This window comes from Mustela lutreola, chromosome 2 (genome assembly GCF_030435805.1).
Source record: "Mustela lutreola isolate mMusLut2 chromosome 2, mMusLut2.pri, whole genome shotgun sequence".
NCBI classification, from domain to species: Eukaryota; Metazoa; Chordata; class Mammalia; order Carnivora; family Mustelidae; genus Mustela; species Mustela lutreola.
Genome location: NC_081291.1, coordinates 8147203 through 8173906, shown reverse-complemented (window position 1 = coordinate 8173906; position 26704 = coordinate 8147203). Strand labels below are relative to the sequence as shown.

The 26704-nt window shown below is 52.3% G+C and overlaps 1 protein-coding gene across 4 annotated transcripts in view; it reads right to left on the bottom strand.

The window, feature by feature from the left end:
* SMARCA4 (SWI/SNF related, matrix associated, actin dependent regulator of chromatin, subfamily a, member 4) overlaps positions 1 to 26492 on the bottom strand; it is an 87348-nt gene extending 60856 nt beyond the window's left edge. For all 4 annotated transcript variants that reach the window (XM_059159998.1, XM_059159999.1, XM_059160000.1 and 1 more), the window contains exons 1-11: positions 26367 to 26492; positions 11750 to 11999; positions 9773 to 9905; positions 8354 to 8758; positions 7912 to 8010; positions 7001 to 7259; positions 4808 to 4934; positions 4096 to 4269; positions 2507 to 2680; positions 1163 to 1330; positions 1007 to 1057 (exon numbers count right to left, since the gene is read on the bottom strand). In XM_059159998.1, coding sequence (XP_059015981.1) covers positions 1007 to 1057; positions 1163 to 1330; positions 2507 to 2680; positions 4096 to 4269; positions 4808 to 4934; positions 7001 to 7259; positions 7912 to 8010; positions 8354 to 8758; positions 9773 to 9905; positions 11750 to 11971 — 1812 coding nt within the window. In that variant the 5' untranslated portion in view covers positions 11972 to 11999; positions 26367 to 26492. The remainder of the gene's footprint in view (positions 1 to 1006; positions 1058 to 1162; positions 1331 to 2506; positions 2681 to 4095; positions 4270 to 4807; positions 4935 to 7000; positions 7260 to 7911; positions 8011 to 8353; positions 8759 to 9772; positions 9906 to 11749; positions 12000 to 26366) is intronic.
* Between the last annotated feature and the right edge of the window lie 212 nt (positions 26493 to 26704).

Sequence of the window (26704 nt, the reverse complement as noted above, 5' to 3'; positions counted from 1 at the left end):
GGGCATCACCATTCTGTAACGATCATGGCAAAAACTGATACAGGCAAAGACCAATTAAGCAGATGAAAAAATGAGTGAGTGGAAGAAAGAGGAAGTAAAATTTGTTTAAAGAGTCTTGAGCATCGCTCCACAAGGTAATTAATAATTACAAAAAGAAAAAATAGTAACTTTTCATCACAGATGCTTCGGCAGACACCAAGGGATCCTGGTCAACATTGCCAGTGACTGAAGCCATCCACGCCAGGACTCCCGTTGTGACGCACGGAGAAGAACAGAGTGTCACTCTGGTGTCTTCTTGCCAATAATACATAACCGGAATCTAACCACAAGGAAAGGGCAAGTCAAACCCAAGTGAAAGGCCCCTGTGAGAAATACATGGCTTGTGCTCTTCAGAAATGCCAAGGTCAGAAAAGGCTGAGACGAAGTGACGAGCTGTTCAGGATCAAAGGACTAGAAGGATCGCCACTTAAGGCAACGCGTGGCCACGGACTTGCTGTGAAGGCCACCAGAGGGACAGCTGACTAAGCCTTAACAAGCACTGCGGATGAGATCATGGTATCACTACAGGCATGCTTGTTTCTGTTTGTTGATCATTGTACAGTCACGGAAAAGAAGGAGCTTGTTCCTAGGAAACGCACTGAAATATACGGAGGTAAGGGTTCATCATGTCTGCACGTGACTCTCCCAACGGTTTAGGAAAAAATGTTTGGGAAAACGGAACCCAGGTGAGGAAGATGCTGGAGTTCTGTCCTTTAATTATGTCAGAGTGAAACTAACAAAATAACGGGACGGACAACAAAAGAAGTCCGAAGGAAACACACCGGGAGCTGACAATGTACCTTCCTGGGGAGTGGGACTGAGGAGGGGGTGCGATGTGGCAGGGGATACATTCATCATAGATAGCTCTGGTGATTTCAAAAGAAAAAAAAAATTTAAAGGATGCGACAGACCTAAGCTCCCAGGACTGGGCTGGCATTTCCATGAAAAGAAACTCCTGATCCCTTACCTCGCCATCAGGTCCAATAGCAGGCGTCTGTCCTTCTGCATTTTCTGCCTTCTGCAAGTGAAGAGAGACACGGTCACCAGGGAGGCCGAGGCACACGTGCCAAGCTGGCTGCTCCAGTCCCACCCAGGGGCAGGCGCATGGCCGGGCCCAGCGCACCTTCTTTTTCTTTTTCTTCTTTTTCTCCTTGGCGACCTGGGCAGCCTTGTGCTGCCGCACCAGCTCCGTGAGGTTAGCCACGTACTCGTCTGTCTGCTGCAAGAGGTAGGCCAAGCGCTTGTCCTTCTTCTGGTCGATGAGCTTGCGGTAGCCCTCCTCATCTTCCGCCTGCAGAAGGGTGAGGTTATGGTGGTGTTCGCAAGAGACATGCGCTCGTCCCTTAGGGCCCAGGGCAGGTAATCCAAAGCCAAGAAGCCCACTGAGGGCTGTCATTAACCAGCAACCAGACCCTCCCCAAAGGAATGCTCAGCTGACACCAGACCCGTGCTGTACGTACACCTTCACAGGGCTATCGACTCCCCCTTCAGCATCTCCTCAACCCGTACCCAGGGAAGACCCTGAGGGGGCCTGCTGGACAGATATGCTTTTGCCAGAAGCCATTTGAAAAGGCCAACGGCAAGTCCTAGCCCCTCTGTCCACAAACACCCCCCCAAATACAGGCCAGATACTCTCACGGACCCATGAAGCAAGCCCCTCCTGGCTTTCTAATAATCAATCAGGTGTCACCCCAGCTTAAGCCTCCTGTGGCTCCCACCATACACAAAAGTAAATCTAAAGCCTTTCTCGTGGTCTACAAGGCCCCCTGACTGCCTTAGGGACTCTGACCTCAGCTTGTGCCCTCACCACGCTCTTCTAGGGGCCTTCTGCTGTGCCTTGCACTTGGCTTTCCGCCACCTCAGGGGTCTGCCCTTGGTTCCTCTATCCCTGGGAGGCACTTCATTAAGGGAGTCACGCCCACCCTTCCCATAACACCCCATCAACCCCTACTCCCTGATCCGGCTTCCTTCTCTTTGGGGTACTTCACACTACCCAAAACACTCGTTTGTTTGGCCTGGGCCTCCATCTCTCTACGGCCAGCAGGAGAGGCCGGGAGGGTAGGGCCTGCAGGCTTCTCCTTAATGCTAGGGCCGTGTGTACACAGCAGTGCCTGTCAGCATCCACTTGAATCATCCCAAACAGCCAAACACAAAGGGTGCGAGGGACAGGCCAGCAATCACATCATCAGTCACTCTCCCAACCTACAGCATGTGCCTCTCCCCTTTCTGGAAAGGTCACAGAGCAGCCAGCTAACCAGCCTAAGGTCTCACAAACACTGACAGAATGAACAGGCCAGGTCTTCTGGACTCCCGAACCCACGCCCTTTCTTTCTCTCTGTCCCAACTCTAACTCTGAGCAGCAGTCGGCCTGGGAATAACACCAGGCAATTGATCCCTGGTGCCTGCCACACCCAAAGCAGCCACAAAGGGACATGAAGGGACACGATGTCACGAAGGCAGAATTTACCATGAGTCTCCGCATTCTCTCTTTCTCAATTCTTTCGTTTTCCTTCTTCTGTTCCCTCTCCGTGTTGGCGTGGTAGGTGGCCACCGCCTTCGTGAGCTTCTGGATTTTGCCTGTGACCGATCTGTGATATTCTTTGAAATCCTTGGCATGCTGCAGAATGCTGTTGAGGTACTCCTACAGGGACAGACACAGAAGAGAGGACTGGCTACTCCCCAGGGTCACTGTAACGTTGCTGAAAAGGAGACAAAACTTTAAAGGCAGCTTGTTTAAAACCCAGAGGACGTAATCGAAACGGTACAATGACTGTCTGCCCCTGAGGTTCGGCGATCCCTGTGTAAGGAAAGCCTCGCGTGGGGAACTGTGGGCAGAGGGGCCCTCCCTCGTGGGTCACAGGCAGGGCCATCCGCCTTTCCCAAACTAGCACTGAACACAACTTCAAAACACCCTCACCCTCCAAACAAGTCATTCCACTGCCAGGAAGTCCCTTTAAGGAAAACAGCAGACATTGGCCAAAAAAATTCAAGGTCAAGAAGGCCTCTTCTGGTATTATTTCTAACACTGCAAGGCTAAGAACAGGCTACATGTGCCCCAACAGGGAAATGGTTCCATAAATTAGCAGATACCAAGGCAGAGAAGGAATACAATGTAGACATTAAAAATCATGCTTCCACAATACTTAAAAACAAGTCCACGTGTGTATATGTTTGTTTAAAGGAGGTTATTTAACTTCTGAATACTCTGTGCGGACAGAAAATCTACCTGAAGGATACACCAAAACGTTAACGGTAGTTAATGCCGAGTATTGACTTTTTAAATTCTAAACTACACCTGTACCAGACAGCGACCACAGCAGAGCTTTAGAAAAAGTCAGTGAGCAAACAAACCAAATCGTCCCACGTCCTACTCCGGCAGAGATGGGGTCTTCCCGACAGATCGAGTAGAAGCTAAGTCAGATCACACCCTTGTCTGCTTGGGACCCTCCATGGCTCCCACCTCACTTAGAGTAAAGGCCCAAGTGGTCTCCTCAGCCCAGACCCTCTGCGTCCCCTCCCCCTCTCTGTCCTCCCGCACTCTCTCCCTTGCTCACAGCCACACTGGGATCCCTGCTGGTCACACAACACATGGCACATTCCAGCCCCAGGGCCGCTGCACGTTCCCCTCAATCTGCAAGGCTCCTGGCCCACATGTGTGTGTGGCTCCCTCCCTCAGGTCCTGCCTTCTCAGAGAACTCCCCGAACCGTGCTGTGCCAGCGGCCCCTCCGCCCTCCCCTCCCCCGCTTAGCCCTCCCCTCCCCCGCTTCACGTGTCTTCACACCCTCATCACCTCCCAAACACGGCACATGTGACTATGGCCTGTCTACCCGCTACCATGCGGTTTTACCCACTAACGTATTCTTGGTGCCCAGAATACGGTTGTGATGAACAGTAAAGACAGACAGATAGCATGCTCAGACACAGACCAGAATACGGTTGTGATGAACAGTAAAGACAGACAGACAGCATGCTCAGACACAGATAAGACCTGACGGCAGTAGAGCCCTGGCAGCCCTGACACACAGGCCGAGCCTCGCGGCAGGGCAGGGACGCACCTGGTGCTTCTGCCGGCGCTTGCGCTCCTGCTCGATCTTCTGCTGCTTCTCCAGCTTCTCAGTGATGCGGGCCTCACGCAGGGACTGCCGCTTGCTGCGCTTGTAGGCCTTGGCGTTGAGGGCCGTCTCGAGGGCCGTGTCCCTCCTCATGCACACCACCACTTCCTGTCGTAGCTTGAGGAAGGAAGAAACGATGCGCACGACATTGTCAAATCCACACATTTTTACATTATCTCAAGCTAGACACATGTGGCTCCTTCCAGAAGGAGCCGTTCTAAATGCCTTCTGGTGGGTGCCCAAAGACAGTGCAAAGCTCAGAAGATGACTGCTTCAGGATATCCAGAAGGTTCTCTCAAATCTTCAGGTCTCCAGTGCTGCCCCTCATCAACCACATGCAAGATATTCCTTACGGGTCATTCAAAGGTAGAGCGCCCCCAGAAACAGACCCACTTAAGTCTCTGTTTCCTGCCGGCAACTACTGCTTTAGGAAGGACCCACAGCTATGCATCCTGAGAGCGGCTAACGTCCCACCACCGAGCAGGACGTGGACAGGAGAGGGGGACAGCCAGCCAAAGGGGGTGTGAGGCCACTGCTGCTTTTAATTATCAAGGCCTATTTAAGAACCGCCTGGCAAGCAGCTCTTTGAATGGAAGCATCAATGCTGGCAGAAGAGGCTCTTTCCCTCAAGCGACGGGCCTGCGCCTGCGCCCACCTGCCTCTGGAAGTTCAGCAGCCTGAGGGCCTTGAGCTCAATGGTCGCTTTGGTTCGCAAATCCCCGGCCAGGGACCCGGGAAGGTTTTCAAGTTCCTGAATTCGGTGTGCGATTCGAGCCTGCAGCCTGGGTGGCAAAGACAGAAGGAAGGAGAGGTGAGGAGAGCTCTTGTGTATTCGTGGGAGCCCACCCGTTCCCTTTAAAGGTGGGGCCTCAGGAGAATCCATCCCTCGAGGAGGGCAGGTCCTGGTCACAAGATGGGCAATGGCTCAGAAAAGGAAGCCAGCCAAAACCCAGAACTCGGGAAGAGCGGGGCAGGCCCAGCAAACCCGACCCTGACAGGGCACAGCTGCTTTGTGACATTCCGGCAGCGAGAGCCAGCTGGGGGTCAGGCGGACCAGCGTCTCCACCTCAACGCAGGGACCACCCCGCAGAGCAACCGCTCCAGGCTTGGTCTACAGTTCAAATGAGGTAATCCCCCTTCTCAGTGTTTCACCCATATTTATGAAACGCCTGCTGTGTGCCAGGGACTGATCCAGACATTAGGCCTTAGCACTAAATAAGACTAAACAAGACTTATTCTCGTAGAGCTCTCAGGCTTACCAGCAAGACAGCCCATAAAGGAATTAAAAAATTAAATATCTACACTAATTGCAGAGAGTACCAAATACTCTGAGAAAGGGGCTAGAAGTGAGGGGGTTAGGCAAGGCCTCTATAAGCAGGTGACCTCAGCAATAAGGCCTCAATTAGCCAAGGAGTCATGTGCAGCTTATGTAAAGGGCCGGGGGTAGAAATGAGTCTCACTTATTCCACAGAAAAAGAGGAACAGGGACAGGGGTGTAGGCAAGGACAGAGCCTTGGGCAGAAGCTAAACAAAAAGGTGCTTACTGGATGGGCTCGGGGACACCAGTGGCAGGGTTGAACCTGGGGAACAGGTCTAATGGAAGTTAATTATAAAAAGAAACTTCAAACTGCTGTGTGGAAAACAGACTGCACAAGCAAGGGGGAGAACAGGGAAGCCAGCAAGGAGATGCAGACCAGGTGGTGGGGTCCACAGCGTGGAAAAGGCCACCAGTTCCCAGGATGGGGGTGGGGAGCTAAGATGAGGACACGGGATGGGGGAGGGTGAGCAACAGTGAAGGGGAGGCAGGGTCTGGCCCAATGAGCTGCAGGCAGGTGCAGAAACGGGAGGGAAGCGTGGCGGATGCAAGGATGTATCTGGAAAGGCCACGTTTAAGCTACCTACATGGAACTGGAGAGGAGGCACCTGGGTCCAGGGGCTGGAGCTCCAGAGCACCTCAGGTGGAGCCCTCTGGAGCCCGTCATTAGGCCAAGATTTACTGGTGCGTCTGGGGATTATGGCCAACAAGCAGAGCCCCTCCCGCAGGCGGTTTACGTTTACCAAGGGAGGCCAGTCCTGAACAAGCTGTCAACGCAATGGGGAAACAGCAGAGGGCAAGGTGTTCGGGGGTGAACCTGAGGTGCCCCAGCCGCACGGCCCCACACACCCGCTCTCTCCCCCTGCGCCGGGCACCCAGAAGGCCTTGGCAAAGCAGCCGGCAACTAGTGACGTTTGTGACCGCCCGCCACAAGGCTCGGCCAGGTCGCAGAGAGCTGAAGAGCGGAAAGTGAGCGAGGAGAAGAAGGCACTTGCCTTCAACACCTCTTTGTACGACCTCTCTGCAGGGCAGTTTTGCAGAATCTAGGAACGTTCCCTGCCTGGGTCCCCTGTACCCAAGCTGTGGCACTTTCAGGGAATTACTCGGACACATGGGCACACATGGGAAAAGAGAGAGATGCAAGTGTGTTGATTGTAACATTGTTTTAACAAAAGATGAGGGGGAAAAAACTAGAAACAACATCACATCCCTTCCATCACAGGGTCCGGGTTAAATCAATTCTGGTAAAGCCACCGCCAGAATACGGCGCATCCAACAAGGAGAAAAGCTCATGTGGTACAGATAGGGGAAGATCTACCGCGCGCCCATCCTGAGCACAGGCACCTGTCTGCCTGTACACGCACAGGACTTCTCTGGAAGGATACACAGCAACAGAGAGAACTAGGCAAGTGGTGACAGACTTCCCATCTCCTACCCCACCGGCCTTTGGAACTGAGTCAAACCGACGTACACAGGGACTGACTGAGGCGAGGGGCAGCAAGCCCAAGAGCCCCCAGGCAGCAGCGCCCTTACCTGTACTCCCGCTCCTGCAGGATCTCCACAGGGTCCAGGCCCCGCGGCTTCTGGATGGGGGTGATGCGGCTCTGCTTCTGGTGCAACGGGACCATGGGGGCAGGCTGGGCAGGCTGCCCCGGTGACTGCGTCTGGGGCGGCATCACCGGGGAGGCAGCGGGTGGGACGGCTGGGGGCGCAGGTGAGGGGCGGCCCGTTGGCTGCGGGGGGATCAGCTTCTGAGGTGTGCTCGTGGGGGCAGCAGCATTCGCCATGGGTCCTGGCAGGGGTGGGGGGAGAGGAGGCAGGCGGGAGAGGCACAGCTTTGAATTCCGGCTCGATTCCGGAGGTAAACGAAAAGCCCTCTGGGCGCTTATGGCCTTGGGGACAAACTCATCCCCAAACATGATAAGGCCCAAGCAGCATCTCACTCAGGGGTCCCTCGGGGGTCCTCCTCCCTCCTGCCCCCTCCAGATCTCAGGAGACGTTCCCCTCCCCGAAGTCCCGCCTGCCTAAGCACTGCTCCCAGGTTCGGTCCTTCTGTGGGCGGCCTCGCGGGAACAGCAGTTTCCGGACTTTCATCCTGTGCCCAAGGAGTCCTACTTAAGCCATGAGCTCTGCAGGGCCCATCACTAAACCTTAGGCTCCAAGCAGACAAGGAATGAGGAATGAGGCCATTCTGTCCATACTTCTTCCCCACAGAGATGACCCTCCAACACCTCCTGATGACGGCATCTTACACAGAACACGGAGGCTGCACCCAGTCAGCACAAACGGAACCCTGGGCCACCCTGTCACTCTCCCTGCCTCTCACAGCACAGGACTTGTCCTTGGGAGCCTCTCTCTCAACAGGCCCCTCTCAGGGGCTACAGGGCACAAGGCCATGATGGGAGCCAGGGAAGAGGCATGTCACCAAGACAGAGGTGGCTTACCTTCAGGCCAAGGCTTGGGAGGCCCTCCGGGGGGCTGACCTGGCATCCCAGGGGGCACTCCTGAGGGTCCTGGGGGGGGCATGTTGGGTCCTCCCATACCTACACATCAGGAGAAACAAACAAGATGATCGAAGGCATCCCGTGTTTACGCCTGCTCCCACCCCCACAGGCAGGCCTGGCTCCAGGGGACACAGCCAGCAACAAGCCCCTCGGCGCAAATAAGGCAGTGGGGATGGGGGCCAGGGAGGCAGCGGGAGAGGCAACACAGAGCATGGAGGTAGCCCTGCTGCCCGAGCACCCTGAGCGCTGCCAACGCCATGCGGGCTCCGGGGGGATGCCGAGGGCAGGAGAGCCCAGGTCTGTGGACATCGCCGCCCACATCCCGGTCAGTTCATTCTGCGTCCCCCTCCCAACCCCGAGCACAGGGGAGCGTGGGCCCTACCGTGAGGCCGGCTGTAATTTGGAGGTGCTGGTCCCGGACCCGGGCCAGGGCCAGGGCCAGGCCCGGGGCCAGGTCCTGTCGCGGACACAGAGGGTGGAGGTAGTGTTGGCATCTGCTGCTGCATCCCGGGCATCGGCCGCTTCCCCTGCACCGCCATCTGCAGGTGGTCGGGGAGGGGCTGCCCCCTGGCCAGCATCTTGTACGCCATGATCTGGGCTCGGAGCTGATGCAGCTGGTTCTGGTTAAACGGAGTCGGGCCCCGGTTCTGCTGTCCCAAAGCCTGGGGATCAGCACCATCCAGGGGGGCCCCACCTGGCCCAGAGGACATCTGTGGGCCTGAGGACGGGCCACTGGCTGGAACCGGACTGGAGGCATGCTCGGAGCCACCCAGGGGGGAGGGGTAACCTGTGAAGCAACGCGGATCCAAATGGTCACTTGGCAACACACATCCTCTGATTTCTTTTTTTTGCGTCACAATGCAGAATCTTTTTTTTTTTTTAATTTTTTATTTTTTATAAACATATATTTTTATCCCCAGGGGTACAGGTCTGTGAATCACCAGGTTTACATACTTCACAGCACTCACCAAAGCACATACCCTCCCCAATGTCCATAATCCCACCCCCACATCCTCTGATTTCTAAGGCAGAGATGGTAACATTCCAACTGTGCTTACACCGGCTCCTATCCCAAGACAGGGGGCGGCCAATGACGTTAATCCCATGATTCAAAGGAGCAGCTCCCAGAGAGAGGAGACACCCTGGCAGCCTGGACAGTGGCCGGCATGACCGGTTTGGTTTGGCTCAGCTTTCAGCAAGCTGCCTGCTGACGGTCCATGTTGAGCTGTTACACAGATCCCTCAGGCCTGCCCTCCTGCCCCTCAACTTGGACAGACCACGCCTCTAAAGTCTATTCAGTGTGGAGCCCTTTGGAGGCACTGAGCTCCCCACCCCGATGACTACAGCCATCTACTCTTCCCTTCTCCAAGTGCCCGGTACAGAAAAACTACAGGGACGGCTTGTTAAAGCAGAGCCCCAACCCCAAGATTCTGTCCCAGCCGTCTGAAGTGGGGCCCAGGAATCCGTATTGCTAGTACATTCCTGGATGGTATGGGAGCTGCTGGCCTGAGAAGCCTGCCCTGCTCAGCCCCTGTCTAAACTCCATGGCTGCAGATAAACACGTCCTATCAAGGTTCCCTCTTCGGAGGCTGCTCTAAGACAAGCCAGCCCAAAACGGGCACCAGGCAAGCCAGCCCTCCATGGCAGAGTCTCCCACAAGACCGGACTGCCTAGGTCTATCCTGAATCTGCCTATGAGAGACTGAGAGACCGACTACGAAAATAACCTCAGGACACTGGGGTAGGGTTGGGACGGGGGGGCAGGCAACAGACACAAGGGAAGAAGAGTCACGAAGCAGTACCTTGGGAGTGCTGGTCCATGGGGCTTGGCGGCGGCCCCATCCCAGCGTGGGCCCCCGACCGCATCCCCATTCCCTTCATCTGGTTGTAGCGGGGGTCATCCGACATGCCCTTCTCATGCATGGACTCCATTGGCTACAAGAGGGGACAAGGACAAGGCAAGCTCAACAAGGGGGAACAGGAACAGCATGCAAAGTGCTGCCTGAGAGTTCATTGCAAGTGGAAATGTCCACCCAAGGTCGCCCTGGTGTCTAACGGAGTCACTGATGTGACCAAGCAGCTTAGGTCCAAGCCGTGGTCCTGGCACGGACTGAAATGTCAAGCAGATGCAGGAAACAATGTCACTCGACAGTGGGCGACCACCTAGGAGCCTAGAGGTCTGGAAGTGAAGGGACAGATGGATCAGGGCACCGGAAGACAGTTTGGGATGGCCAAAATACCACACAGAAAAGACATGAGCTCCTGGAGAGGAGCTGTTTTTAGCTTGGACACCAAGCTCCCAATTAATCGTCACAAGGAGACTTGGTCACCACCGATCTTTGGATCAGAAACCCTCTTCCTTGGGAGACTGTAAATGAGAGGAACAGAGAGAAATTTCTGCCTGCAGGTATGATTACAGTACGCTCATGTCCTCACTGATCAGAGATTGGCCTCCAGCCCATTAGCTGGGAGTAAAGTGTCTGTGGCATAGCTCTGTTCCTCCTAAGAGGCACACTGGACCTCTGCACAACAATGACACCTAATTTCCTTCCAAAGGCTCAGCACTCAGTACTTCCCAGACTGGAATAGCTGGTAAAGGGGCCATTGTCCAGGACCCTTCCAGGGCACTCTGCTAGGCCCTGGTTGGCAGGAGTATCCTGGTCCCTGGGAGCTCAGTCTAAGGAGGGGCCCAGGAAAGTCACCTACAGCTCAGTGTGCACCATGAGAGAAGCGAGAGGAGGAGAGGGCGCTTGGCGGGGACCACAGGAGCAGCTTCAAATGCAGGGAGGGGGAGATCCTCGGGAAGCTGACGCCTCTGCAGGCGAGGGGTGTCCCACTGCCACGGCCTCTGGCCCCTGGGCTCCTAACACGGCGCAGGGCAAAGGCCAGGCATCTGGCAGACAGGTGGAGTATGTGCAAGTGATTCCAAGAGGAAGAAACAAAGGGGGCAGAGAGGGAAAGAGGCTGTGCTGGAGAAGCCAGACTCAATTTGGCCGGGGTGGCGGCTGGGGGCGGTGGGGAGGTGGTCAGGTCACCAACAGCTTCCCAAAAAGGAAGCGACAACGTACTGTTGACAGAAACGTGTGGGGATGGGGAAGGCAAGGAGGGCAAGAAGGATGAGAGCGGCCCCACCCCTGACTCGGTAACTGACCATCTCTTGAGACTCCACTTCCTCGTCTGTAAAATGGGCACAATAGCCTACACCTGCTGGGCAAGGGGAGAGCTAAGCAGAATGGGTATGAACACACGGACGGCCCCGGGAGCAAGGCTAGAGGGGTCAGCAGAGACCCCTCGCCTCTAAGCCGCACCATGTCCATCTTCCACGAGGATCTCTTGTGGTCTCTGAGGCTTGAACATGGTACTTTTTCCTTTAGATGCTGACACAGATAGGAGGATCACCCAGGAACACAGAAAGAAAGGAAAACTATTTGTGTTAAGAGGTTAAAAGCATCTGATCAATTCCCAAAGTCGTCGGGACAGTGAGTGCGTGGCGCCCAAGTGCAGGACAGGGTGGGGACACAGAGCACAGGTGAGCAGAGCCACCCGAGTGCAGGAAACCATGTGACATAAGCCACCTTTTAGGGATTTGGACATCTTCATTTTTTAAGGAAAGGCAACTCTGGAGCAGTGGGACCACATGTCCCATGTGGGATGATGGTACCGGAGACACCAGGCGGGAAGGCGGCCGGCTCGGAGCAGAAGGCCGGATGCACTGCCCATCGTCCCTCCTCCGATCACAGGGACCCAGTCAGTCAGGGCAGTGGGCACAGGCTCCCTACCTTGTGCATCTGGTGCATGTTGTCCTGAGGGTACCCTCCAGGTCCCTGGGTTGGGATGGGGTGTCCTGCCGAGGGAGGCCCCGGACTGGGCCCCATCATGCTGTGCGCAGAGCCTGGTGAGGGACCCGGGCTAGGGCCCAACATGGCTCCAGGGGAGGGGCCCGGGCCCGGGGAAGGGCCTGGCCGCGGAGTTCCACCCAGGGGTGGGTCCGGAGTGGACATCTTCACAGGAGCTGCAGACAGTGGTCTCCTGATGGAGAGAAGTCCTGGTCAGTCTGGGGGTCATGGCCATCACCAGGGCGTCAGAGCTGGCAAGGGAGGACCCCAGGCAGTATTGCAAGAAGCACCCACTTGATAAGGAGCGGACACCTTTGACATGCAACCCCCAACACCCAGACCTCTCTCCTCCGTTCCTCTCACAAATGAGAATACATCAGGCATATAAACTCAGACCAAAATCCCCTGAGAGACAGACAGGACTCAGGAGGTGGAGGTCCACAGCCACGGCCCGGCCCCACCTGGGGTCTCACTGCCCTTGCTGTTCTGCTCACAACCAAGACAAGGTCTCAGGGCAGCGGTGATACGCCCTTCACACCTAATACCTACCACCTTCCTAATAACAACAAGGGAGAGCAAGACTAAGGTTCAAAGTCATTGCCAGCAACAGTATCCAACTGGGCCTCCAGAAGTTCAGCAAATACAAAGATTCCCGGCAAGCGATGCTGGTTTTCCCCTTGGGGCAGTGAGACCAAGCTTCCTTTAAAATAAATGAATGGAAGTCTGAAATGCAGGTTCACTTACAGAAAAGTATTACAGAAGTAACAGCACTCTGATATCTGAAGCAGTTCTACGGCGATATTCAAGTGTCTGAGGTTAAATGAATGTTGCCGAATGCTGCCCAAAACTAAAAACTGATACTCAGGAACCATAACCCAAAGCCTCTACGAGATCCAAAACTACACTACAAAAAAAAAAAAATCTAATGATGATGGTAAATTCTCCTTGCCACCACAGGGCCATGAGCTAATAAATTTTACATATGCTTTTTATAGTAAGAGTTCAATGTTCAGGTAACCCTTTTTCTGTTGTGTACTTATGTATATATGGCCTTAAATATGATTCCTTTCAATTTCCTAACTTCTTTCGTGAGGACAGAGTAATACATCTGCAGTGCTGAAATGCAGAAAACACAGAAATCCCACCAGACACGGAGAAGCGCTTACCAGCCCCGCAGAGAGCAACAAGCCACCCTGCTCTCCTTACCCCTTCCCAGCAGGGCAGGGGGAGGTGAGGAGTACAAAGAAGGGGTTGGGGGTTTCCTCAGAGACGTGGGACACCACCAGAGCCATAAGGATGGAGCTGAGCCATGCAGGGTAGGCCCTCTCAGGGAGGGGAGAGCGGCCCTCATGTTGCCGCTGGGACCCCTACACACCTCCCTGCCTCCCTTCTAGATTGTTCCGCACACAGGCGCGCGCGCGCACACACACACACATTAAACAGTACTACTTATTATTCATTAGTCATTGCCCACTCTAGGCAAGCTTTCCTCCAGAGAATTATATGCAGGACCGTTTTTATCACAGAGTATCTTTTTTATCATTTTATCACACAGTAGTCCTCAAAAGGTGGATTCTAGTGGCTCCACTGAGTTCCCTCACTCTGCCACGTACTGCGTTATTTAAAAGCCCCTCTCGGGAAGCCTGGGTGGCTCAGTGGGTTAAAGTCTCTGCCTTTGGCTCAGGTCATGATCCCGGAGTCCTGGGATCAAGCCCCAGCACACGGCTCTCTGCTCAGCAGGGAGCCTGCTTCCCTTCCTCTCTCTCTGCCTACTTGTGATCTCTGTCTGTCAAATAAATAAATAAATAAATAAATCTTCTATTTAAAAATACATAAAAAATAAAATAAAATAAAAGCCCCTCTCTTGGGGTGCCTGGGTGGCTCAGTGGGTTAAAGCCTCTGCCTTTGGCTCAGGTCATGATCTCAGGGTCCTGGGATGGAGCCCCGCATCGGGCTCTCTGCTCAGCAGGGGTGGCCTGCTTCCCTTCCCCTCTCTCTGCCTGGGTAGCTCCCTCGGTTAAGCCTCTGCCTTCAACTCAGGTCGTGATCTTGGGGTCCTGGGATAGAGCCCTGTGTCAGGCTCCCTGCTCAGCAGAGGGTTGCTTCTCCCTCTCCCTTTGCCCCTCCCCCTGCTCCTGCATACTCTTTCTTTCTCTCTCTCCCCCTCCCCACAATAAATCAAATCTTAAAAAAAAAAGAAAGAAAGAAAATTTTGTCTACCTGACATAATAGATATATGTATTTGGTCTATGCTTCAGTTTTAGACTAAAACCCCTGGAATTTCCTAAGTGGTAGGGGGGTCTTTTGTTCTAATGTAGTGACTCGTGGTGGACTCCGGGACAGCTCCAGGATCGGGGGGGCCAGCTGCCAGAAAGACCAAGCTATGATTAGAGGGTTGGAACGTTCAGCCCCATCCTCCAAAGGAGGGGAGAGGAATCGAGACGTGAATAATCAACCACGCCCACAAGATGAAGCACCCATAAAATCTCTCAGCTAAGAGGCCAGGAGAGCTTCTGGGGTGGGGAACACATCCACATGCTAGGAGGGCGGTGTACCCCAACTCCGTGGGGGACAAAAGCTCCCAGGCACAGGATCCTTCTAAGCCTCACTTTATTTACCTCTTCATATGGCTGTTCATCTGTATCCTCTATAATAAACAGGTAAACATATGTATCTCCTTGAGTTTTGTGAGCTCTGATATCAAATAAACCTGACGAGCAGTTCGTGAGAACCCCATCTGTAACCAAGTGGGGGCAGAAGTGTGGGTAACATGGGGGCCGACTACTTGGGACTGGCATCTTAAGGGGGGAGCAGTCCTGTGGGACTGAGCCTTTTACCTCTGGGTCTGCACTAGCTCTAGGTAATTAGCATCAGAACTGACGTGTAGGACACCCAGCAGGTATCTGCAGAAACTTGCCCCGGGTGGAAAACCCACACATCTGGTGTCCGCGGAGGAAACCAGTTTTCCTTTACTATCTCAGGGTCATGGAGATAAGAGGAAGGAAAGAGATATTTTAAAATCCAGAGGGAGTGTGACTTGCTCCTGCCTCCTTGCGATTTACAACTGCTGAGGATACAATCAGTGACAGAAGAAACAGGGAAGATGACCCAGCCAGAGGGGAAGCAGGGCTGTGGGCCCATTTGGGGGCAAGGACTGAGATTTACTCACTGAGCCCACACCCTTGCACCTCCCAGCGAGACTATCATGGGCCCTGCTGACAGAGGGGTCCCTACGGCTCACCGGCCCCTCAGCATCTCAGTGAAGTTGTTAGAGTCACAAGGCCAAAGCCACCAAGAAACTCACTGAAGTGCAGCCTGCACTGAGTCTGGACTCTCTTACTGGCCAACCGCATGATACTAGATGAGTGACTTAATCTTCCCCAGCCTGTCCCCTCCTCTGTAGGCTGGAGATGAGACCAATCCCTCCCTCAGGTGTTGCCAGCATCACCTGAGCTAACGCAGGCAAGGCATGTATAGGCAGGAAGTAACACAACCCTGCTGGCAAAGCCAAGGGCCCCCACATTTACTGAGCAGTTGCTTACTGCTTGTCACTACTGACCCAGAAGCAATATGCAGATTAAGTCCTTCCATCCTCCTCTTTTAAAAAAAAAAAAAAAAGATTTATTTATTTACTTATTTGAGAGAGACAGTGGCAGGCAGAAGCAGAGGGAGAAGCAGGCTCCCTGAGGAGCAGGGAACCCATGCGGGACTTGACCCTAGGACCCTGGGATCACAACCTGAACCAAAGGCAGACGCTTAAATGACTGAGCCCCCGAGGCGCTCCTCTTCTCTTAAAGAGACAAGTAGTAAATAAGCTTCCTAACTTAGCCTACCCCACAGGACAAACCTCAAGCGATGCTCCTGTCCGGAAGCGTTCAGGAGCAAACTCGGGTAGTAAAGGCTGCACAAGGCGCCTCCGCCAAGCTGGGGGAGGAACAGAGGTTGCCTGAAGGCCACACAGGCCCACTGCAAAGAACAGGGGTCACAAGTGATGAGATCCGCCCAGGCAATCAGCGGGCAGGATCTGAGCTACAAACTATCCTTCGCCCTCTGGGATCCCACAGCCACAAACGCGGTGTTCATATCCATCATCAAGCTCCTTTTGGCCAGTCAACCTTCTTTTTTTTTTTTTTTTAAGATTTTATTTATTTGAGAGAGAGAGACAGTGAGAGAGAGCATGAGCAAGGAGAAGGTCAGAGAGCGAAGCAGACTCCCCATGGAGCTGGGAGCCCGATGTGGGACTCGATCCCGAGACTCCGGGACCATGACCTGAGCCAAAGGCAGTCGTCCAACCAACTGAGCCACCCAGGCGTCCCGGCCAGTCAACCTTCTTAAAGGGCAGGGGTGGGCCTGCCCCTCTTGAGAGCTGGGGAGGGTCTGGAACGGGGCACTATGGTGCTCCAGCAACGTGCCTACTCAGGAGGGCTTGCCAAGTTTGGCCAGAAATGTCAGAAGCGAGGTGGGATCTGAGGGCAAACAACAGCCCCCCCCACCGCCTCCTTCACTCATCACGGAACACCTCTACCTTTCCTACACAGTAAACTAAGGATCTGGCATTGTCAGCAAATTCCTAGGGTCCCCAAGGTCATCCTATGGTCTTGAGGGCTTCAGGGGCTTCCACGGTTCAGACCGGACTCCTGCAACAAGTTCCTCTATGACAAGTCACTTGGTGTCTGGGCTGGGAGAAAGAAGGTCATTAAACACAAAACTGAGACCCATCCCAGACCAGAGAGCCACACCTAAGCAGATGAGAAAAGTGAAGGACGGGGGGACGGAGGGGACAAAATAGTGAAACCACTGGCACGTGTATGTGGGAGCCTAACTGAGGAGTGTGTAGTCTATGGGTCGGGTGTGTCTGGGGGCGCCACAAGGAAGGAATGGAGCCTGGGAATGCAGGCAGGCAGCCTAAAGGACTGTGATGGGAAGTAAAACTACTCTGGGGCAAGAAGCAAAAACCTGAGAGCTAAGATATTCAGTAAGCTGCAAGATGAAAACCGGTTCCCAGAGCCAAGGGGTCTGGAGGTGACGTGGCCATATCACCTTGACTTCTTTGAGAAGCACCCCAATTGCTGAACAATCAGAACCCCCACACAATCCATACCCGATGAGGCAGCTTCATGCACACGGATGTGGAGGAAGTTCCAAGAAGCAGGAGAGGAAAGAGGGAGCATCGATGCAAGGTGTGCCCAACCCAAGCCCCACTATGCTAACCGTAAGAACAGGTGCAAGTTCATCCGATAGTAGAAGCCAGCTCAGAGTAAGCTCGCCAAGCCGTGGCTGGCAGCGGCCAGCAGCTCTCTTAGGAGGTATGTGAGGGGGAACTGACACTTTCCACATCACGGAGCTCCGGTGTTTTTTGTGTGTGTTTATTTTTTCTATGATAATCTTCTATTAGTTCTGTAATCATATTTTTAAAAAATGCTAAAATAGGGGTGCATGAGTGACTCGATGGGTTAAGCCTCTGCCTTCCGCTCAGCTCATGGCTTCAGGGTCCTGGGATCAAACCCCACATTGAACTCTCTGCTCAGTGGGGAACTTGTGTCCCCCTCTCCCTCTGCCTGACTCTCTGCCTACCTGTGATCTCTCTGTCAAATAAATAAGTAAAATAAAATCTTTAAAAAAGAAATGCTAAAACCAACCAACCAACCTAGATCAGAAAAATACCTGGGAAATAAAATACCCAGAAAAGATGTCCAGAAGTACCTTTATGGAAATTAAAAAGATGAAAGGATGTGAGGATTGCATTATTTTCTACTTTCAACCCCATCAAAATTATCATTTAAAATAGAAACATCTACTGACGTTCAAATGCGGAACCAGACTGCTTGAGGAGTAGGTCTAGTTTCTTCTTTTATGCCACCCCTTGCTTTTCTCTTATAAAAAACAACAGTGGGGGGGCGCCTGGGTGGCTCAGTGGCTTAAGCCTCTGCCTTCGGCTCAGGTCATGATTCTGCTGGGCAGGGAGCCTGATTCTGCCTCTCTCTCCTTCTGCCTGCCTCTCTGCCTGCCTACTTGTGATCTCTCTCTCTGTCAAATAAATAAAAAATAAATATTAAAAAAAAAACAAACAACAGTGGCCACAACAGGATGGATGGATCTAGAGTATTATGCTGAGTGAAATAAGTCAGTCAGAGAAAGACAAAAACCGTATGATCTCACTCATAATGAGGAATTTAAGAAACAAATGAGCAAAGGGGGAAAAAAGAGAATTTAAGAAACAAAACAAATGAACAAAGAAAAAAAAGGGACAAACCAAAAAAAAAAAAAAAAAAAAAAAAACCAGACTCATGAACTATAGGGAACAAACCGGTGGGGCGGGGGACAGGAGCTGGGGACCCCAGCCCGCACTCACCACACTGAGCACTGAGGTAAGGGAGGGCTAACTCTTACATTACTATACTGGACACCTGAAACTAATACAACACTGCTTGTTAACTATACCAGAATGAAAATTTAAAAAAAAAAAAATAATAAATAAAGTTAAAATAAAAAGAACGGTGGTGGCCAGCCACTGAAGCAGGACAGACAGCTAATAGGAAATCGGGAGCTTCTAAAATCTGCTTGCTAAGACTATGTTTTTGATTTTGGGTTTTTTTCTTGTCTTGTCTGAAAACCAGCATTATACTTAAGTTTGGCCCCAGGAAAGCTGCGACTTCACTTTTTGGGCTCGGAGGAATTTCTTCCCCGACAAGTTTCATCAGCAGACACACCGTGGTTCCGCGGCGCCAGGGTACTCACATTAGTCAAGGAGCTGGCCAGGATGCCTTCAGCAAAACCAGTCTTATTTGTTACATGAAAACTACAAAACGAGGTTCCCCCCAATACTCTACTAGGAAAACTGTCCATACCCGACCAGACCTGGCACACTGGTCCGCGAACCTGGAAGGACGTATGAGATGAGGCACCTGCTGTCTTAGGGAACATACGGAAATAGCATATTCCTGACACAGTGCTTCCCCAACACTGGCTGCTCAAGCCAGCTGCCAAGCATTTTCCTTGCAATATAATTAAGCGGCAAAAGCTTGCCCTACACTTAAAAAGGAATACCCTTCAGAAACAAAAAACTCATGTCACGATAATTAATTACAATGTCTTATCGGTTCTACCTAAAATGCAGACATGCCAAGTCTGTCCGTTACCAAGTACAGTAGTTCCTCCTCCCACCAGCCCGCCCAGGCAGGTTTCGCTTTCCAGTTTCAGTTACACAGTCCTTGTCCTCGAGCAGATGATCCTCCTGCTGAGTTTTGCCAGAAAATCAATAGTAGCTTAACTCTACGTCACAACGCCTACATCACTAACTTCATCTCCTCTCATCTCACTGGCATTTTATCATCTCACATCATCACAAGAAGGGCAAGTACAGTACAATAAGGTATTCTCAGAGAGAAAGAGAACATCCATGCAACTTGTATTACACTGTTATTGTCATAAATGTTCCATTTATTATTAGTCGTTGTTAACCTTAAAAATAAAATTGTCAGGGGGCACCTGGGGGGTCAATGGACTGGGCGGCTGCCTTCAGCTCAGGTCATGATCCGGGGGTTCTTGGCTTCCTGCTAAGTGGGAGCCTGCTTCTCCCCCTCCCTCTGCCTCTCCCCTTGCTTGTGTTCTAGGTCTCTCATGCTCACTCTGTTCTCTCCAAGAAATAAATAAAATCTTTAAAAAATAAAAAATACAATAAAATTTCAGGGCAGCTGTGTGGCTCAAGTCAGTTAAGCATCTGCCTTTGGCTCAGGTCATGATCTCCGGGTCCTGAGCAAGGAGTCCGCTTCTCCCTCTGCCCCGTCCCTGGCCTATGTGTGTGTGCATGCACTTTCTATCAAATCAATAAATAAAATCTTCAAAAAAACCCAAAAACAAAAACAAAAACACGGGGCACCTGGGTGGCTCAGTCGTTAAGCATCTGTCTTTGGCTCAGGGCATGATCCCAGGGTCCTGGGATCAAGTCCCACATCGACTCCCACATCAGGCAGGATTCCTGCTTGGCAGGAAGCCTGCTTCTCCCCTCTCCTACACACCCCCCCACTCGTGTTCCCTCTCTCACTGTGTCTCTCTCTGTCAAATAAATAAATAAAATCTTAAAAAAAAAAAAAAAACAAAACACCTGTCAGTTAATTCACCTGCAAAAACGTGTGCATTCAGGAGTCACAGAGAACTATAATCTGCGACAAGCAAACTATGGCAAAACCAAAGGCAAGTCCAGAGAACAAACAATGCTCCTTTATGGAAGGAAAGGGGGAAGTTAGGAGGGCTGCTATAAACAAGAAGTCCGCCGGAGTAAACAGGGAGTTCAAACTGTAGTAGTGTCTCACTGGCTGGGCGGTTGCTGGGGCAGAAGAAAAAACCTTTCTTTCTCAGCGGGGGTAATAAAGTACTGTGACCTGCAAGGTGACTTCCAAGTAGGTCTGTTCCTGTCCCGGGTCTGCAACTGACAACTGGTAGGGCTCGAAAGCTCCTCTTTCTGTCCTCCTGATTCCATTTAGATGAGGTTTCCTACTATTAATTTTCACATTGTTCATCTCTTACTGTGCCTCATGTATAAATTAAATTTTACCATAGCTATGTATGTATAGGAAAAACAGTATAGATAGGCTTCAGTACTACTCACGTTTCAGGCATCCTCTGGGGGGGGGGGGGTCTTGGAACGTATCCCCCACAGATAAGGGGTCTTACTGTATTATTTTTAGCCCAGGGAATCATGTATCATCATATTCACTGGAATCCAGACCTCCTGCCCGCTTAAAAAATGTTTTCCTTCACTTGAAACCCACTGAAGAGGACCTCCTCATCTACAACACATCACAAGATGTGAACCCATCACAACGACCAAGCTTGTTTTCTGCCCTTGGGGAGTTCATGCTCTAACCCAGCAGCAAGACACTGTCTCCACTGAGAGAATTCAAACACTGACCCACCTATCCACCACACGGGCGTTTTCCAGACTCTTCTGACCATGACCTGGAGTCATGACATGACGCAGCAAACACACATCAAGTAAATCCAACCAGCTGTACAAATCTATCCTGACCACGCCCCCCGTTTAACGCAGAGAGATTCTCTTCTTTTTAAGGCTGGTCACGCCCCACCGGATGGATGTCAGGTCTACGACTGCTGGGTCGGCTGAGGTACCGGCCACCTGTTCAACACTGAGAACGACACCTAACCTGCGGACAGGGTGGATGGTGCCTATACCGCCCAGTGTCACTTGCGACAGGCCCTCCCAGCCACCTCAAATACTGACTGAAAACCAACTCTGCGCTGAACAGGGTACCAGGTATCAGGAATGCAGAAGCCAATAAAATCCCTGCCTCGGGGAACTGACAACTGAGTGACAGAGGCAAGCACACAAATAAAGATGACATGGTATTCCTCATGCCGGGAGTGGGGAGATGCCACGAACTTGTACCATGAAAAACTCAGCAGGGGTAACAAGCTGACAGGACCAACCATGGCGGCCAGGGAGGGTCTCAGGGAGGGGATACACCCGAGCAGAGACCTGAAGCGGAATGGGAGCCATGGGAGCCATGACGGACAGGCGAGCAGCAAGGAAAAGAGCTCGCCGGAGTGGGACTGTGCTGGACTGGAGCAGGAAAGGGGGATGTGGCAGCAGGTGAAGTCAGAGACGGCTGCGGAGGGCAGATCACAGGCCTGGAGGGCAGGAGTCTACTCTAGGTGCAAGGGGAAACCACTGGAATGTTCTGGACAGGGCGGTGACATGGTCTGATGATGGTTTTAGAAGATTTCTCTGGAGACGCTGATGAATAGATGAAAGGTTAAAAGCAAGAAAGGAGTCAGGCGCACCTGGACTCAGGTCATGATCCCAGAGCCCCGCATCGGGCTCCCTGCTTGGCAGGAAGCCTGCTTCTCCCTCTCCCACTCTCCCTGCTTATATTCCCTCTCTCTCTCTCTCTGTCAAATAAATAAAATAAAATCTTAAAAAAAAAAAAAAAAGAAAGAAAGAAAAAGAAAAGCTCAATGGTGACCAAGGTAACCAACAGGGCTTCAGCAAGCACATGCCCTTTGAAATATGAAAGGTGGTCCTTCCTCGGGGCTGACCGGCCTTGGAGCCAGATCTGGCAAAGCCCAGCAAGGCTGGATTTCAGCTCCAACTTGCATCCCGTGGTTCAGTATCGGTGACTAGAGGTGCCAACCCGGGAAACTATGAGGTAAGAGAGGGTTGGAGGGAGGAACAGAGGGGAATGAGGTTTTCTGCTCAGGAAGGGTAAGTCACTGGTCCAATATCACTCAAGAAGCAGAGTCCTGCCTCAAGTCTGTCTGACTCCAGGCTTGAGGATCTGATTTAGGCTGAGGATCAAAAGGCAGAGGAAAGCCTGAAAGGGTGCCAAGTGCAGGCAGAGCGGAGCACTCTGACAGGCAGGGGTATCCCGGCTGCGTTCCCAGGAGGCGGGCTTGGCTGCGCACAGCAGATGGACTCCCGGGCTTCAGCGTCACCATTCAGACAACAAGAGCACCCACCATTCTGCTTCAGTGGAACTTTTGGTGCAAGTCAGAGTGACCCACATCAAACCTCGTCCCCTCCCTTAACAGGTGAGGCTGCAACTGCCGTGCAGCCACCTGCTTCCTGAGCCAGCGGGGCATGACTTACCAGCAGAAAAGAGAACTTGAACCATCCCAAGGAGCCATTTGAAAGCCCACTGCTACTAAATCTGGGGTCCGGCCTCCTTTCATCTCACACACAGCTGGTGAACTTCACGCTGATCAAAACCCACTGTCCCCAGGAACAAGTATCCACATGCCAAAATAAAGACATGCCCCCTTTATAACAAAGTAACAGTCCCAGAGGGAAACACTGGGGACCAGTCTAGTCCCAAAGGCTTCCAAGGGGCCTGGGCTAGTTTATGCCCCGCGAACAGTTACCTATGTTCTAAAGAAAGCCCCTTCTCTAAGGTAATTGAGAGGGAAATCAATGCATCCCTTCCTTTCTCTCTGCCCTACAAAATCCAATGGCCCAGCAAACCCAGCTACATCTGGCACTACCCTCGAGTGCCTTTCCCTTACATGAAGGTGATCCGAGGCCAAATTTCTCGTGTTCATTAAATCCACGTAATGAAAAAGTAGTATCATTGGCATGCAGTTAAAAGAAAACTCCAATCGTACCAATGAGCCTTATATTTCTAGGGATGATCTCCTTAAGGTTGACAGCAATGGCAGGTCGTTTAGCCTCAGACGCGACTCTGATGTGTTCCCCGCAGACATTTCCCCCCAATATTCTAGCAGCTGTCACTTCCCGTTTTATAGTAGGGAAATAATTTTGCACATCCCCCTAACTTTTTATTTATTTGTAAAGGTTTTACTTGTTTGTTTGGGGGAGGAAGGCCGGGGGGAGGGTGCGGAGAGAGAGAGAGAAGATCTCAGGCAGACTCCTTGCTGAGCGCAGAGCCCCAGGCTCAGTATTACAACCCTGAGATCATGACCAGAGCTGAAACCAAGGGGAGACATAACCAACTGAGCCACCCAGGCGCCTGTAGTCTTTTTTAAACTACAATTCCCTCTTAAGTGTTCCAGTCAATGTTACAAGTTACAAGGAAATATGTGAGATGGAAAACAAACATTTGGTATTTTCCAAAACCCTTGTCACCAAACACACTTCTTTCTTTCCAGTGTATTATGGTGAAAGTGCAAGCTTACCATTTTTAAATTATGAGAAACAAAACATAAGAGCTGATTCCTTTGCTACAACTTTGAAAACATACAGAACTATTACCACAGGAGAGCAAAAATATATTCTGTATCTCAAATGGCCAGGACATTGTAGGAATCCTAATAAATGACACCAGCTACCAACTGTTCAGTACTGTGTGCCAGGCGCCGTTCTAAGCACGTTACAGTTGTTACTGTTGTTTAGACCTTGCAACAATCCTCATAGTTGGGTACCATTACGGAACTGTCCCCCTTTGCAACTAAGGAGATGGCTACGATTGAATGAGAACAGGGCCCTTGTCTGCCTGTTCCCCACTGAATCCCCAGCCCCCATCAGGGCCTGGCTCATGGTAGGTTCTCAATGCCCACTTGTTCAAACGAGGAATGTGAGGCTGGGCCATTTCTTGCACGACAGTGGGGGGTGTCACTCATGTAGTGTTCTGTCTATGGTCAGTGAGAATGGATCCCTCTGTGCCATGGCAGCCCTAATGATGGAGGCCAAAACCGGCTGACATATCTGAAGACTCACTAAATGCCAGGAACTGTCATCTCCCATTTCTCTAAGGCACCAAGAGTGGTAAAGCCAGGATTCGAATCCAGAAGGCTTAAGAGAGCCCTTGGTGAAGAAATATCCCTAAATGTCAGTTTCTTCACCACCAGAATGTTGTTCTCACCCCACACACCTAATCCCTCCCACATCCCATAAACAGCTAAGACAAGGATCAGGTCTAGGGCTACCTCCCAGTGTTCTGAGGGTCCAAAAGGAATGATAAGGGTATGTGGCACAGGAAGGAGCACTTATTATTGTCATCATTATATATGAATTGATTTTAAAGAAATTAAAATATATATAATGAGCACATCAAACCTGAACTTCCTGGGATATAGGATGACCTCAAATTTTGTTTTGCATTCTTTAAATAATTCACATACACACACACACACATACGCAGAAAGAACAACATTAACTACTGCAATAAACTGAGTGCTCACTATATGCCAGGCACTGCAGTGTGCTAAACAACTTCCCATGTTATGTTTTCAACCCTTACAACAACTGTGGCAGCATTGCTGTCATACCTATTTCACAAATGGGGGGAACCTACTGGTGAATGCCTTGCTGGAGGTCAATCTAGGATTTAGAAGGCTGGGTGTGAATTCAGGAGGTCCAATTCCAGAATTAGCAGTCCTCACCACCACCCATACTAATCACCAGCCCACACCCTCGTTCCCAGGGACGTGGGCCTGGAAAGTTAAAAAACCAACACAAGCAACTAACATTTATTGCTTACAACCCAACCCCGGTCCTGTGCCAAGCATTTCATGCATGCACTTACTCCATCCCCCACAAGGACTCTCCTTCATTCATTCCACAAATGCTCCCTAAGGACCTAGTATGGGCCAGACTCAGAGTACGCTCCAGGAGACCAAGCAGACATGATCCCTGCTGTGCTGGCCCTCAGAGAAGATGGATGTGTAATTACACACTGGGGTAACTGCTACACAGAAAGGATCAAGGCGATATGTGAGTGTAGCAGTGGACAGCAATGACTAGTCCAGGTGGTCACATGCGAGCCTGGACATCCTTCCAGATCCTGAGAAAAGGCCCCCCTCTTCCATCAACCTCCCTAATCCCATCACTCCCCTGTGCATCCACTGTGCTCCTCTCCCAGGAAGGGTAATGAGGATCACATGATAGGCCACGGGGAGTTGTTCCCACATTTACCATATGTTCCCCTACAAGACTAGAGAGGCTCCTAGGCCATTCAACCACCAAGCCATCTAACACCCAGTAGGGACTCAACAAATATTTGCTCAACAGTAAAGGAGGAGATTGGGCCTGATGATAACAGCAGTACTTCCCACTTGCCAGAAACCATTTTACAGGTTTTCACCAACTCCATTTGTGGCATTATCCCCTTTTCACAAAGGAAGAAACGAAGCAGTTCAGAGAGATTAGGCTATTTATCCAAGGTCACACAGCTAAGTGAGTGACAGCCCAGGGAATCAAACTCCATTCCGGTCTGTCAGCTGAAACTGAAAACTTGTTTCAAATTCCTAGGAAGTGGCTCTCGCACTTATTCCCTAGTTTCCCCAAGGATTCACTGGGGGAAGGGGGGATCAAGACTGGTGTCTTCGTGAGACCAGCACAAAACACTCTCCTAAAAGCCCACGTTTTAAAATAAAAGCCTTAACCTAGAAAATCAACTGAAGGCGAAAGGATGCAAAACCAAAACAATGCTTTCAACAGCAAACAGTTCTACGCGTCCTCCCCCACTGGCTCTAGACTCTCCAGGGCAAACATTTTGAAGTCACCACTTGCAAAGAATTGGGGAGTTATTTACTTTTCTTTGAAAAATCTAGAATACGTGATTTTTTTTTTTTAATAAAATGTTAGGTAGGTTAACCCAAAGGGACTGCTAAGGCTCGTTTCCAGGCGACACTGAACTCATCTGGGGGGGGGTTCCTACTGAGCTCCCACCGCTGCCTCCCCAAAAAGACAACATTCAGGTCGGACCCGTTACAACGTAGCCAGAAAAGCTCCGACGCCTTGCTATTGTTGCTGCCGCGACCGACACAGCGACCCGGGGCCGGGACCCCAGCCCGCAGAGGAGGCGGAGAGCTTTGTCCCGCGACCCCGGCGAGAGCGCGCGCGCGGCCTCCACGCGGCCCGGGCCCCCACCCCACGGCCCGCGGATGCTGTAGCCGCCGCGGCCTCGCTACGCTGTGGCCTTCCCCGCGCGCGCGGTGCCGGACAGGCTTCTTGACCCTCCGGCGCCGCCGTACCCCAGCCCCGCTCCGGGCGCCGGCGGCCCCCTCCCCCCTCGGCGCCCCGGCTCCATTCAAACCGTCCTCCCAAGCCCCGCGCCGCGCTCCCCCCGCGGCCCGCGTTCCTTACCGAGAGCCGCCGCCGCCGTCGCCTTCCCGGCGCCGCCCCCGCCCCTCCGCGCGGGGCCGGGGGCAGAGTGGGCGTCTCGCCTCTCCTCACGAAACAAAGAAGCCGCCGCCGCCGCCGCCGCCGCCGAGCGAGGGTAAGTCTCGCGCGCGCGCCCGCCCGTCTCGGCCGCCCCCCCACGCCGCCCGCGCACCCGCTGCGCGCGCACCCGCCAGCTCCCCTCCCCCCCGACAATCGGCTTCTCTCGCTTCCGCCGCCCGCCCGGCCTCGTGCGCGCGCCTGCCCGCCCTTCCGCTCCCAGTGCGCGTGCGCGTCCGCTCGGGCCTTCGGAGACGTGGGCG